The following is a 14139-nucleotide window of genomic DNA, read 5'->3' as shown; positions in this document are numbered from 1 at the left end:
CCTAACTTGCTTCTGAATACTTGTGCTGGCAATAGTAAAGCTGACATATGTCAAGTTAATATTGCCCAGTAATGCCATATTTAAAAGCTGTATTCAGTGGAAATACAAATAGTAGTGGTTTCACAGTCATAACAAGATAAACCATCACGGAAGATACCTGTAAAAGGCACACAGACAAATACTGTGTTTCAAAGCATTTACTACTGTGAAGCCTACCCCTTCAAAAGCTAAGTCAGTTGTTGAAAGTTTGTTGGCAATAATTTGATTAAAACTAATTATTCAAAGCTTTTTCCTTTGGGGGGGGGGGTCTGGATGTGCAGTGCTTGAAATTATGAAGTCCATCACCCGATGTTTTCAGTAGGAGAATGCCTGCCAGTTTTCTCAGTTTCACCTTAAATACTCTCAAGAGCAGCAGATGTAATATTCTGTGTTCCAGCTTTTGTACTCCATCAAGTTAAAGCGTTTTAAATTTTATTGAATAATGTGAAGTTATTTTTCTTTTCACTGTAGAACAGCTTCTAGTTCAGGGATGCCTGTTCAGTTCTAAGCTCCCCACAGTTCAGACAAAGGCATATTCCTGATGACAGCTGTGAGGGAGGGCCGTGCAATGCAAAATATTACTGCCTTCAATGCAGTTAATGCTACTCGTTGCTGTGGAGGTGCTTCTCAAGGTGTCTCACAATAATACTGTCACTGCTGGTCTCTGTTTTGAAGTCAGCATAATCATAGTGGTACTTGAATTGTGCTTTCAGATTCTGTGCTGAATGTTCTACATGCAGGGGACAGGGGAGACCCAAAATATTGTGCATTGTGGGTTTTCTGAAGTACTGCTTGCTCCTGAGGAGTAAGGATGTTTTGGGGTTTTCTACCTATTACCTGATCCACTTAAACTGTGCTGGTCCTGAGATAAAACATACTAGCTTAAATCTGTTGGAATGGTTTAAGTTAACATCTGTACCAGGGCTGAGACCACATATTTAATTTCCTGAAGCTTGGTAATGTCAGAATTCAGTAGTTATTAGATAATTATCATACAATATTAGATTGTATGATCATTACTTAAGATGTGTGAAGTTAGAAGTCTGAGTCCATTAGGAAGAATGGGGAGAGTATCTTAATCCTTGAATGGCAAAAATACCTACTAAATTGAGCTGTCTGTATATATGAAATCTCATGCACAAGCCAAGCATACAGTCTTCAGCCTCTGTATTTCTGAATAGACTAGTTATTTTGTCAACTCATTTAAGATAATTTTTATTAACTCTTTTAAGATAACCTGCTCCTACTTGAGAGGTTGCTTTGGCTTTTTCCAGTATAGTTAAAGAGTCTTGAGCGATGAACACAAATTTAATGTATAAAAGTTAATTTAAAAGTAGGTTTGCTTAATGCTAGAGGTAATCATAATCCCCGTATAAGCTTTCCTCTCATTTTTCCACCATGCCCATTATGTATGCCCAAGAGAATTAATACATGTGTTAAGTGAATTCTTTGGTGACCACAGTTCTGTGAAATTAGTAGATGTAATGACCCTTAGTCTGTAAGTGAACTAGAATGTACGTGTACGAGGCTGTCAGCCTTGCCCAATATGCGTATCTTTTTCAGTAGCTGTTGCAGATTCTATAATGTTTCTTTATCACCAGATGCAGAAAGATTTTTTTTTTAATAATAGCAGCTGCTAGTCAAGTACACACTGTTTCCAGGCTACAATTTAGTGCTTTGGCATCACACTTCAGTGCTTAATTTGGGATAGGCAGAAAATGTAGGAGTATGGCATATATTTTTCCTTGGCCCGTTTTATACCAAGGCAGTAGAATTAATTTCCCTGTCATAAATGGCAGTCTGTGTAGGCACTGTAATAAAGGGAGGATTATTGACTTGGCATTAAAGCTTTGCATGGTACTTCCTGACTCTCTTGCTGTTGGTAAGAGGGACTCTGCAGATCATGAAAATAAATCTAAGAAGTGGGATAGTGCAGATTCTTGGGTAATTTCATTTCAGAAAATATCAGAGATTAATGCCATGCTTACCATTCTTATGGGTTTTAATTACTTGTTGAATAGAAAAACCTATTAAAAAGTTGATGTAAAAATGTGAATATGTACTTGAAGGATTGTATTTATTGATTTTCGTCTCATTTAGATTTCTGGGTTGCTTCCCTACATACACATGTTTTGGTGGTACTGATGTTTTAAACTTACTGGTTTTGTGTATGCTGTCATGATACTGTTAGTATTCTACAGTTGTAGAAAGAATGGGTAGGGCTTTTTATTCCAGACTGGTTCGAGCAACAGGGACAAAAAAAAAAATGCTCAGAGGCTGAAGTAAATGATTGGAAAATCAGTGTTTATTTACATTAGGGGTAAAGTAAGAAAGCAGACTGAGTTTAATCTAAAGAAGGAGATCCTGTAAGCATTTTAGTTTTGTTTGTCTGAAAAATTATCTATAGTGCAGCTAAATGCATTATCTAATTACTGTCCTTTGTGTAAATATGCAGTTTTGATGAAATTTCTCATGGCTCTTCATAGAAAATAAGATAACCATTAAAAAAACATTAGCAGTTCAGATTTAACTTCTCTGAAGCTTACTTGTACATACAACTTAATAATTTTAGGTTTTCACCATTAAAAATCACAATTACAAGATTCCCATTACAAATAGCATAGAAAGGAGTACTGCAAAACCAGAGATCCCTTCATGCTCAGAAACGAGTGCGTGTTTGGGTATCATACACATTTCACATGTCCAACAATGTGAAAATAGGGGCTACATTTAGTCCCCTACTATTGTGGGATATTAATAACATGTATGTGTTGTTCCCCATACAGTGGGTAATTTAGTATGCAACTGTAAAACGACCTTTCTGTTGGAACTGGGTTCTTAATTTTTCATTTGTTGTTTGTTTGATAATTCTCTGTTAACTTGATTTTTTGTCTTACTAACTTACATAGGCTATGGGAAGTAGATACTCTTTCTTAAATTATTCCTGTATTTTATGTAACACTGTGTGAAAGTCTATGTAAAGACAATATATTTATCTCTGACACTCTGAGGCTCAGAATAGTTTGTGTAACATACTGTTCTCTGCATTGTAATTTTAAGATGCACTATACTTTATCTGATGAACTTCAAACATCCTGTAGGTGGGAACCAGGAGATGGTGTGTTCAAGTTTGATTTCCACAGCCGTGTTTACATACTGTAATTTATGACCCATGTCACCTAAGGCTATAAGGATTGTCACGGATGAATTGTGGCTTCCCTCTCACCAATGCAAATACAAAACGTAAGATAGGAGACATTGGGTCAGTTCAAATCATAAGGAAATAAATCTGAATCTTGTGAGTAAATTTAAATTGTGCTTGGCTGTGTTGCCTATCAGATTGCTAGATCAGTAAGTTCTGCAGAGTTCAGTCATCTTTATCTGTACTGCCTCCAGAGAAGAGATACCAAGATTATTCATTTCCAGCTTTGGATGGCTATCTGGCAGATATGCTTTGAGTAGGAGGGATCCTGTCCTGCCTCTTTGACATTGAATCTTAAGTGATAAAAGCTTATTTCAGCAGTGTTACCAGAAGCTTGCTTCGTAAATATATATACTATACATAGTAATATATAGCATTAGAAATACTATAGCAGTAGATCAGGCCAGTTGATTTGGGTGGTATGGGTGAGAGGAGACTGATAGGTAGGAAATGTTGTGTATGCATTAATACGAGTTAAAGTGGTGCTCTTTTTTTTTTTTGTAATATGAGCAAATGAGGATTGAACATTTATAGTAAAGAGTTGGTGTTCTTGTAGCTGTTATGAAGGATGCAAAGATGGTAGGGAGAGATGGTTTGGAGATGGTAAGGTATCTTGAACCTCAGCTGTTACTGAACTAACCTGTTCATATGGCTGCCTTCCATTGAAGAGAGAGAAAGAAAGAAAGAGGTGAAAGGCTGATGGGTTCTCTGGCTAATACTCCTGAGTTCCCAGAAAGGCTCATGGTTTTCTGGGTTGTTGCAGGGTGGGATCAGAGAACACTTGGGAAGGCAGAGCCCCTTTGTTTCCCTTTCTTCTGGATGGAATCTGGGCCCTTAAGAAACTAGTTACGAAATGATTTTGCTTACACAGGAAACTGCAGTCGCCTTTTCCTTGCAGTATTGAGTTTCATGTTCTGTCCTTGCAAGTCCAATATATGATTTCATATTTTTCCAACACACTTCTTGTAGTCTCTTTACTAACCCTCTCTTTGCCTAAAAGATTGAGAGAGGCTCCCCAGGCTCTTGTTACCTTGAAACCTTCAGTTTCCTTTGGCACCAGGTTTCCTTCTTTTGTCCAACCCAAATGCTAGTTCACAGGTAGAGGTTTCCAGCAGGTCCATTTGTAGGCCTTAAGGATCTGAATCTCGCTCTTCCCAAGGAAAAAAAAATAATTTCATAAATTACTGTAAGGAAAATCAGTCTTGTATTTAGCTTTAATTTCTGGAAGACAGGATGGGGCTGACAGTTCAGGTGTTCATAAATGTGTACAGAGGCAGTAGTGAGCAGTGTGCTCAGGTGGCCAAGAAGGCCACCTTGTACCAGCGTGTGGCCAGCAGGAGCAGGGAAGTGATCCTGCCCCTGTGCTCAGCACTGGTGCGGTCACACCTCAAATACCCGGCTCAGTTTTGGGCCCCTCACCACAAGAGTGACATGGAGGTGCTGGAGCGAGCCCAGAGGACAGTGAAGCTTGTTGAAGGGTCTGGAGCACAAGTCATGAACCGCTGAGGGAGCTGGGGCTGTTCAGCCTGGGGAAGAGGAGGCTCAGGGGAGACCTCATCACTCTCTACAAAGGAGGGGGCAGCTAGGGGGGGGGGGGTTCTGTGTCTCCTGACAAGTAGGAAGCGATAGAGCATGAGGAGATAGCCTCAAGGTGTGCCAGGGAAGGTTTAGATTGGATACTAGAAAAAATGTCTTCACCTGAAGGGTTGCCCAGGGAAGTTGTGGAGTCACCGTGCCTGGAGGTGTTCAAAGATGTGTGGAGGAGTTGCTTAGGGACACGGTTTAGTGGTGGACTTGGCACTGATAGGTAAATGCTTGGATTCAATCATCTGAAAAGTCTTTTCCAACCAAAAGAATCGTGTGGTCTCTGGGGTTATGACTGCCTACAGTTACCTCACCGGAGGGGGGACTCCGGGGGCACTGAGGGGGTTCCGCCATGTCTGTAAGGCCCCATCTTACCGCGCTGGTTCCCCCCGCCGGGCGCGGCGCTAGGGCGCCCCCTGCCGCTCGGGAGGGGTACGGGGCGGGTGTGGCCGCAGGGGGGGTGTGAGGGGGGGGTGGGTTCCCCTGACACCTTCAGGTAAAAGTCCGCACAAGTGCTCTGTGGAGGTAATTACTGATTCCTGTTATTTCCGACGGTGTTGACTCGTGTTTCTGTTGCCAAATGAAACCGTCTGTAAGTTTATAGGAATGACATTTTATAAAACCATTTGAAATTGATCAGATTATATGGGTGCGCGCCAGCTCTGAAATGCGTATTTCTGGTTTACTTCGCTGCACAAACTCCCAGAATATTGGCAGACAGCTTGTTTATCTTGCTTCTTATGCTGTTGGCTTCTCTCTTAACAATAGCACTGAGTAGTCAGAGATCTTTTGGAGATTTGTAAAACTAATGAAATAAAAGCATCTTGTCTTGTCTCATTGAAAGACTCAAAGAGCACCATTGCACTGTGCCCTGAATGCAAAGTTTCCAGGCAAAATTAGACTGCAGGATATCTCAGGATTAACTTAAACATGCTGAAATCCTGTATGACTGAGACAGATTATTCAGATTGTTTGTGGTTTGGGTTGTTTTGTTGTGTGAGTTTAATATTGATGGCTTATAAAAAAATGGCATATGCCATAAATGTACCCACTGGTTTGGGAGTCAAACCATTTTCATCAAAAAAAATTAAGTGTATCAGAGTAGTTTGAAACATGAGGTTGTTGAGTGTCATTTTATACCAAAGAATAACTTAAGGAATGCACTGCATTTAGTTGTATGTTCTTTAATTACAAATGCATTGACTAACCCAGATGGGGAAAACAATTGTCCTTACCTAATTTTCCAAGATAGTAATTGAATACATTTTATTAGATAAATCACTTGTTTACCGGAGTGTTTGGGTACAAGTCGTGTGTCCGTATTTTCATAATGGATCTGCTATTTCTTGACAGTTGCAGGATCCATATTATTGAATAATTTACTTATGTCTGTGAATTTGTGTTAGGCAGAAGGTAGAGTATAATACCCATAGGTATGTATTTCAGCTGTGGTTTCTAAATATCAGTGATAGTAAATAGTATTTAGTTTTCATAAGTCTTTTCAAAGCTGTATCAATGATCTTACATAAATCAGTTGTTAATAACCATGCTGAACAGACAGACAGAACTTGCACAGAGAGAAGTGAACTTTGGATAGAGCCTTAAAACTCCAAGGTGTTTATTAGGTATTTCTCAAGAAACATTCAATTTCTGTAGTGGCCATTAGGGCTCCAGGTTCCTTTTCAGTGTTTTTCATACCTTTTCAGTGTTTTTTATAGATAACTCAGGACAGTAATACTGGTTGTTTATTATTGACTAAAATTGCAAAATGTCTAGAGTATAGCAAATCAATAACAGACACTCAAGTCTATTTGACTGATTGTTTGTCTGTTAGTTTATTAGAGCCATGAGCTCTTAAAAAAAGCCAAACTGTATTGGAAACAACTTTCCAAGCCATTGCCTGTGGCTTTAGTGTACTTTTTGTGCTTGCCTGTGTTCTGCATGACTGTAAGGTTAGGAATATGATCACTTATCTTTTGTGCCATATAAAATGCCAGTGACACTGTATAGATCCATCAAATTACTTTTTTTTTTTAACAGTATTTTTTTCTTTCTTTACTATTCTATTTTCCTAGGCAGTTTTTAACTTCTCAAAATGAATAGCTGTGCTTTGAAGAGTATTTAAAATTGAAAACAAGTTGTACTTTTACTGTCTTCTAAGATAAAGTCCTTTTAAAGAACAGCTATGGCAGTGACTTGTTAAAAGCATGAAGTAGTTTGAAATGCCATTTCAGTTAGATTTATTACCATAAAAGGGTCCTTAAAACCTTTCATTGCAAATGGATTGAAGTCACATAATTAATGGAATGTACAAAATTCTCATATTTTCCCAAGGAAATACTTTTTTTTTCTTTTTTTTCTCTCTCTCTCTTTTTTTTTTTAATAAATGCTCAGATCAGGCAGGAAATGTTAAACATTTGTTAAGTACATATTCACTATAGTGTTTGTGAAACTTTTTCCACAGATTACACCACCTCCCTCACTCTCAGACCCACTTAAGGAACTATTTAAACAACAGGAGGTTGTAAGAATGAAACTACGTTTACAGCACAGTATTGAAAGGGTAAGACCAAAGTATTTATTTCCCAACTAAGCTTTAGGGTTTTTTCTTTTTTTACTGATAAGATTATTTTTGCTTAATTTAACAATGCTTTGTAAGTAGTCCACCCTCTATTCAAATTTGTAAATTGGAGAAACCTGTATATGCAATGAAACAGTTTCAACAACAGTTAGCAGAGTACTTGTCAGTTAGATAACAGCTTTTCCCTGTTAATTGCTCTAAGATGTGGCCCAGATTTTTCCCAGGGGCACTGGAGAGTGGGGAGAAATCTGCAGACTCTAGTTTTGAAAGCTAATGGTGATTTGAACTTAAGAACTGAAGTGACCGTGTTGAAAGAACTGAAGCAAGATAAATGCTTTAGTGGTAGAAGACATGAGTGGCTTTAAGACTGAAACATGATTTACAATATTCTGCTTGCAAAAGCTTTTTAAAATTATGTCAGAACTACACCTGCTAGTCTTCACTTCTCAATTTCTCACAGAAATTGAGCAAATGGTTTAAGAATATTCTTTATACATTATTCCTGGTTTAAGAATATTCCTTATTTTTAGGTTGCCCAAACCTTTTTCCTTCTCCTTAGATGACTTGTGAGTATTGTGAGCCAGATTGCTTGGTGGACCCAGGCAGGAGCCCCTTTTCTCACCTAGAATGTATCAAAAGGATTCCACATCTGGCACATTAGGAACTAATGTGGTGGGGTTTTTGATTCATGGAATTTGTTGTAGCTTAACAAACCAGGTGAGGGGAAGGTACTTGAATTAGGAATTTCAGTGCAGAGCTAGGTATAAAATAACATGCACACAGAAGGTTACCACAGGTCAAATTCTGACTGAAGAGAAATGAGTTGTGACCAAACAAAGGGAAGATTTTTTTTTTCCAGTTTTCCAAGCTTTTTAGAATCCATCTTCTTTTCTTCTGACAAAAACTACAGTCATTATGTTGCAGTAAAAACACATATTCTTTTATGTGCTGTAAAATTCTTAATGTTTTTAGTTGGTTAGCTCAAATAAACTGTTTTTCACATCTAATTCACATTACACAACTCTTAAGTCAAGTTTGGTCAGATGAGCTTTATTAGTTCAGGAAGGAGTCTCTGTCCAGCTATGGATTTATGGAGTTTGTGTATGTTGTGTAAAGAAAAAAAAAAAAAAACAGCAACTTAAGTTACCCTGCAAATTATATTACTTCTTCACTTTGCTTGGCCATTGTGCCTAGCATGACAAGCGTGTGACAAAAATCTTTACTAAGTCAAGACTCACAAACCTATATGCCAGCCCTTACTCTCTTCACACCTTTCATCTTTCACCTTCTTCATTAACTGGAACTTGTCTCGGTAGCACTAAGTGGAAAATCTGGGCACAGCATCCATCCAAAAGGAGACGGGGGGGAGGGAGGAAGACAGGGGGGAGAAGGTGTTTTCAGTTCTGATATTTAGGTAACACTCTCTGCATCCTTACATTGAAATTTTGCATTTGATTAGATGTAGAAACACCCATCCATCCACCAGCCTATTTCTCATCCTATTCAAAAGTGTAAGCCCTAAAAAGAAATGTTTAAATGATCATAGAATCATCTGGGTTGGAAAGGACCTCTGAGATCATCAAGTCCAACTCTTGATCCACTACCGCCGTAGTTACCAGACCCTGGCACTGAATGCCACATCCAGCCTCCTCTTAAATTTGGAACTGTTTAAATGAATGCACATTTTTATGACTCAAACTGAAATGCATCATTTACCAAATGTGTTTTTATATGTTGATACCTTACTCGATTAGGAAAAGCTCATTGTTTCTAATGAGCAAGAAGTTCTACGTGTTCATTATCGAGCGGCGAGGACGCTGGCAAATCAAACACTACCATTCAGTGCCTGCACTGTTCTGCTGGATGCCGAGGTTTATAATGTGCCTCTTGATGCTCAGGTAAAGAAATATCTTTCACAATTTCAGCTACAAAGGTCTTTCTAGCCTGACTCAAGTGTTTGAAGAGAATTCTGTTCCCATGCTGAAATTATCATTGATATGTGTGGAATTAAGATTTTTCACGTTATAGATTGTTACTTTGATTAGGCCCCATCAAGAAGATACGGGTACTGGTGTGCTGGTTTTCTGTTTTGTATCATGTCTGGTTTTCTTTGACTTCCAGAAATGATGAGAATAAAACGGCAACATTACTGTACTGCTTTTTATTAAATCATTCATAAACAGAATGTACTTTGGCAGTTTTGCAAACACAGCTTAAACAACAAAAAATAATGAGAATGTAAGATCACTTTTGTCACTAATCCAGACAGTCAGTGTGCAGTAGTGTGTGAAATTAGGAGACTGTTTCATGAAATTTGGAAGTTTTGTGCAGATAAGGCAGTCGTTAGAACTGTTCCCTAAAAACATGGCCAGCAATGAAAAGTTGAGCACTACCAGAGGAAATTGTATTTTTTCAAAATCACCACAAGCTCCATATTATTTACCTGTGACGTTATTTGCATCGTCAATGTTGGCATCTAGTTCCTGATTAAAACATAAAATAAGCAGTTTACTTTATAATCTGCATGCCTGAACTCCTGTTCAGAGGTTTGCTGCAGTTCTGTCTCTAAAAGAATATCATTTCACGACATCAATATTTTGTGAACAGGTCTGCTAACTACCAAAAGTGAAACTTCACTCAGCACCTGTTGTAGTGACTGTGAGGAGCACATAATGCAAGCAAGAAATTCAATGTTATAGCTGTAAGAAAAGTATTGATGCCTTGTACGCTGGGCATTTTAAAATGAAACACCTGCATTTCCAACATATGTGAAAATCTCCTTCAGTCCTGGAAGCCCTGATAGAATTATTAGAGTTTCTAGTGTTTTCTCAGTCTGTTACTACATTTTTCCCTATCTTTAAAGAACTAGAGCTAGGTACAACTAAGTGATTCAGCAGAAAGTAGCAGTTCTATGGAGACTGCATCATTCTCCCATTTTAGGCTTTATACTGACATTTTTTAATCATAGTTTCCTTAGTAAATCTACTGATAGGGCAGAAATGAGATTTTTCTCTTCTGTGAACAGTCCAAATACCATCATTGTTAGTTCTGAAGTTCAGAATGCCCTTTGCTTTTTTTGTGCCCAAATTCAGAGGCTCTGAGCTTTTCAGAAATACGAGATACATCTGAGTTATGCATATAACTGCATTTTTATAGGTAACATTTTACAGTAGATTTAAAAATAAGCTGTTTCTCTATTTGAATTCTGTGACAGGAAAGGAATCTTGACTGGGGGAGAAGTTGTTGCAGTGCCCCCTGCTCAAGTATTGCAGCTTTTTTAACCATCTGTATAGTAATGACAGTAGTAGTAAAATGCCTCTCCTTCCCTCTCACTACCCCAACAGCTTCATGTTTCAGTCTGTGGTAATTTTTCTTAAAAAATTACAAGACTGCACACACTGTTCAGCAAAGTCTTAAGTACAATGTTTGTTGTAATTTTAATGTTTTAAATTACCAACTTGATGCTTTGATTTAAATTTGCTTCATGGGAAGAATGTAGACACTTAAGCCACCATTCTCTTGTAATGCATTCTGCCACTTTCCTGGTACCCTGCTAGCAATTAATTAATTTTGTTCTACAATAAAGAAATATTTCTCATGATTTTTTTCTTGCATTTAAGCAAAATGCCTGCGAAAGATTTTTAAGCAAAGATCTGGTTTATTTTGCAGGAAAATGCCCACCTGAGAACTGTTTTTATGGGATGTCTGGGTCTTTGGAGGCTTGCCTTTACAGCTGCACGTGTTGGGCAGACCTTGGGAACTGTTCTTTGCAGTCAAACCAAAGATGGGGGAGGAAAAAGGACTGAGTTTCTGGTGAACAGACTCAGCTGGTCACAGCTCACCCAAATGGCTGCAGCTCAGGGTTAGAAGATCAGAGTTGTTGAGAGTTCTTTCTAGAATTCACCTGTTCAGCTGTGCTTGATATCCAAAATCTGACCTGTTTTCTAGAGATTTCAGTCTTTGCAGGATTTTTCATGTTCTTGCCAGTTGTTACAGTATACAAAATCCTACAGTGTGTTTTTGGGTTTTTTTTTCTGAAAAAGCTAGAGCAGCTTGTTCTGTTTAGTGTTTATTGGGTTATATTGTTTAAATATTAAATTGGAAAAGTCTGGCTCTAGGACTGTCTATAGAGTATTTAGTTTCACATGGGCATATGTGACAGTCCAGATTCTTATTTAAAAGTTTTTATTTTTTAATAAATAATTATTTTGTTGAGCTGGACATTAAATCTGTTCCTTTATTTTAATCTCCTTTTGGGGATTTTGATGGTAAAAATATCTTTTTATTATTGCTTTTGAATTCTTGTGTAGCCAGTTAAGTCAAGCTGCTTAAGTTTTTCTTTATTAATGTTTTTGCTTTTCCCAAGAGAATATTCATTTAATTTGTTACTGAAGTTTAAAGAGAACAAAGAGAGAGCAATTTTGTGGAAGGATCTGTCTTGTACTGATTAAGACTAAGGCATAAATCTTTAAGCCTCCTACTCTAAATTTCAAAAATAGAGTACAGTAAATAGCTTGAGGGAATCTAAAAAATAACTATTTTTAGTGAGCAGCTGGCTCACAGTGAAAGTGGTGGTCAACATAAATGCTCATATATACCCTGATACTTTGACTCAGAGTTTACGTTTCCATCAGAAGCATTGTTTATGAAGGCCCCACAGGGTCAGTTTTATGTTTTCAAGTATGTTTAAAAAGGAATCATCAAATAATTTGATAGAGTTTGAATTTATTTTTTTTTTGCAGGCTGATGACAGCAAAACATCAGTGAGGGATCGATTCAATGCACGACAGTTTATGTCATGGTTACAGGATGTTGATGACAAGTTTGACAAATTAAAGGTACACTTCTTTGTCTTACTCCTTAAAAAAAAACCCAAACCTCTGATGTGACCACAAATATTTTATGCAATATCATAGGCTATTGTAGAAGTGTTAAAGGCAACAGAAAGGAGAGTCTAGCAGTATAAAAGTATAACCTTTGTTGCTATATAGTTTAATGGATATTATGGTTAATATTATATGGTATACTGGATAATATACTTAATCTGCAAATTTCTAAATGCGTAGTGGGGAAATTAGTTACTACCACCAGAGAGGCTTCTAGGTATTTTTTCTATTCTCAAAATTGTGACACTTTTTCAAATACAGAAATAACTTTTTTTTTTCCATTTTAAAACAGACCTGCCTTTTGATGAGGCAGCAGCATGAAGCAGCGGCTTTAAATGCGGTACAGAGATTGGAGTGGCAGCTTAAACTACAAGAACTCGATCCTGCTACATACAAATCTATCAGCATTTATGAAATTCAGGAGTTTTATGTTCCTCTTGTTGATGTTAATGATGACTTTGAATTGACACCAATATGACAAGTAGCATCTTCTGGGTCACCCTTCCCCTCGGACAACAAGGCTGAGGCACAGTGATACACAAAGGTATTTTTCTTTCAAGACACAGAGCACTTAATTCTGTGAAATATTAAGTTTCTCAGTAACTCAGAGAAGTATGACACAGGCTCTTGTTCAAGCACAGAAGATGGATGCTAATTTTAAAGTCAGTTTCCCAGTCAGTGCCACTATCTGTATTTTAACCTTGCCTGTAGCTTTACAGCTTCCTGCTGAAAAAGATGACGAAATGTGGCAAGTTAACAGCGCTGGAAGCTGTTAATAACTAAAACAGCCACCAGAAAAAAAAAAACCCAGTTATACTTAAAATCTGCTATAAAGCTTTGTATTATGAAACTTCAGTAACAGTTGAACTCCCACAGAAAAATGATAAAAAAGCCTGTGGAAGAAAATATAAGACTTGGAGGAAAATAGTCTATTGATCTTATTATATTTTGTAAATTACTGTATAGATTTCTTTTTGGAAAAAGATGTAATATTGTCTCCATTTTTAAAATAATTTATTTTATACATATTGTGCAAATGTAAATAATCTTGTAATTAATGTTCAAACCTGTATAAAAATAGATATTTTAAATGTAAGTTTTTGTCTAATGTTTTATTGGACCAAAGTTGTAGTTTTTATTAAGTGTAGTGTGTTTCTGGTTGGCGGGTCTCTTTTGTATGGAATGTGTTTGATTTAGCTGCTTGTTCCATCACCATAACTGTAAAAGAATTGAAACTGAACTGTATTGCATGCTTCACAGAAACCTTATCTCCTTTACTTCAATAACGGATACCTAAACAATTGTAATATATACAAAATCATATTTCATATTAGTCTGCTGTTGTAATGCCATACCTATGACTTATTATACTGAAAATATTTTTGTGTAAAACAAAACCTTTTGCTCTAATATGGTGGTCTCGTAATAGAGCCTATTTTTTTGCAACAAAATGCCTTTGAATGAAAATTCTTAAATTGTATATTGTCTATTTTAATATTAATCTATGGAAGGATATGTAAATAGTTGTAAATATAATGTTTAATAAATTTTATTGGTCATGTTATTAGTTGGAATTTCTTCATACTGTAACACTCACTATATTGAATCTTAGCATTCCTGAAATACGTAAGGTGGATCAATGAGAAAGGAAAAAGAATTCCTGTGTTGCAAAACTTAAGGCTTTACTCCTAGTACTGTTGATTGAGTAGACAGTTAATTATTTATTAGTAGGAGGTTAGAGATATTCATGAAAAAGATTTGTTACCCTCCAGTCCATAAATTATTCAGGAATGCTTGGGATCTGATGTCTGTGGAATTACTTAAGAAAGAAATGGGGCTTAGGCAGG

General features: G+C 37.1%; 1 protein-coding gene across 4 annotated transcripts in view; it reads left to right on the top strand.

The window, feature by feature from the left end:
* The window catches only part of ANKRD12 (ankyrin repeat domain 12), a 61586-nt gene extending 47730 nt beyond the window's left edge, over window positions 1-13856 (top strand). For 3 of the 4 annotated variants that reach the window (XM_030444182.1, XM_030444185.1, XM_030444183.1), the window contains 4 exons: window positions 7290-7388; window positions 9161-9304; window positions 12149-12244; window positions 12585-13856. In XM_030444182.1, the coding sequence (XP_030300042.1) occupies window positions 7290-7388; window positions 9161-9304; window positions 12149-12244; window positions 12585-12770 (525 nt within the window). In that variant the 3' untranslated portion in view covers window positions 12771-13856. Of the gene's footprint in view, window positions 1-7289; window positions 7389-9160; window positions 9305-11075; window positions 11269-12148; window positions 12245-12584 lie in introns of those variants that run through there. The other variant, XM_030444184.1, reaches the window with a different exon arrangement.
* Window positions 13857-14139: the final 283 nt, after the last annotated feature.

The sequence above is a fragment of the Calypte anna genome, chromosome 2 (genome assembly GCF_003957555.1).
Source record: "Calypte anna isolate BGI_N300 chromosome 2, bCalAnn1_v1.p, whole genome shotgun sequence".
Taxonomy (NCBI): Eukaryota; Metazoa; Chordata; class Aves; order Apodiformes; family Trochilidae; genus Calypte; species Calypte anna.
This window is presented reverse-complemented; position numbering and strand designations above follow the sequence as displayed.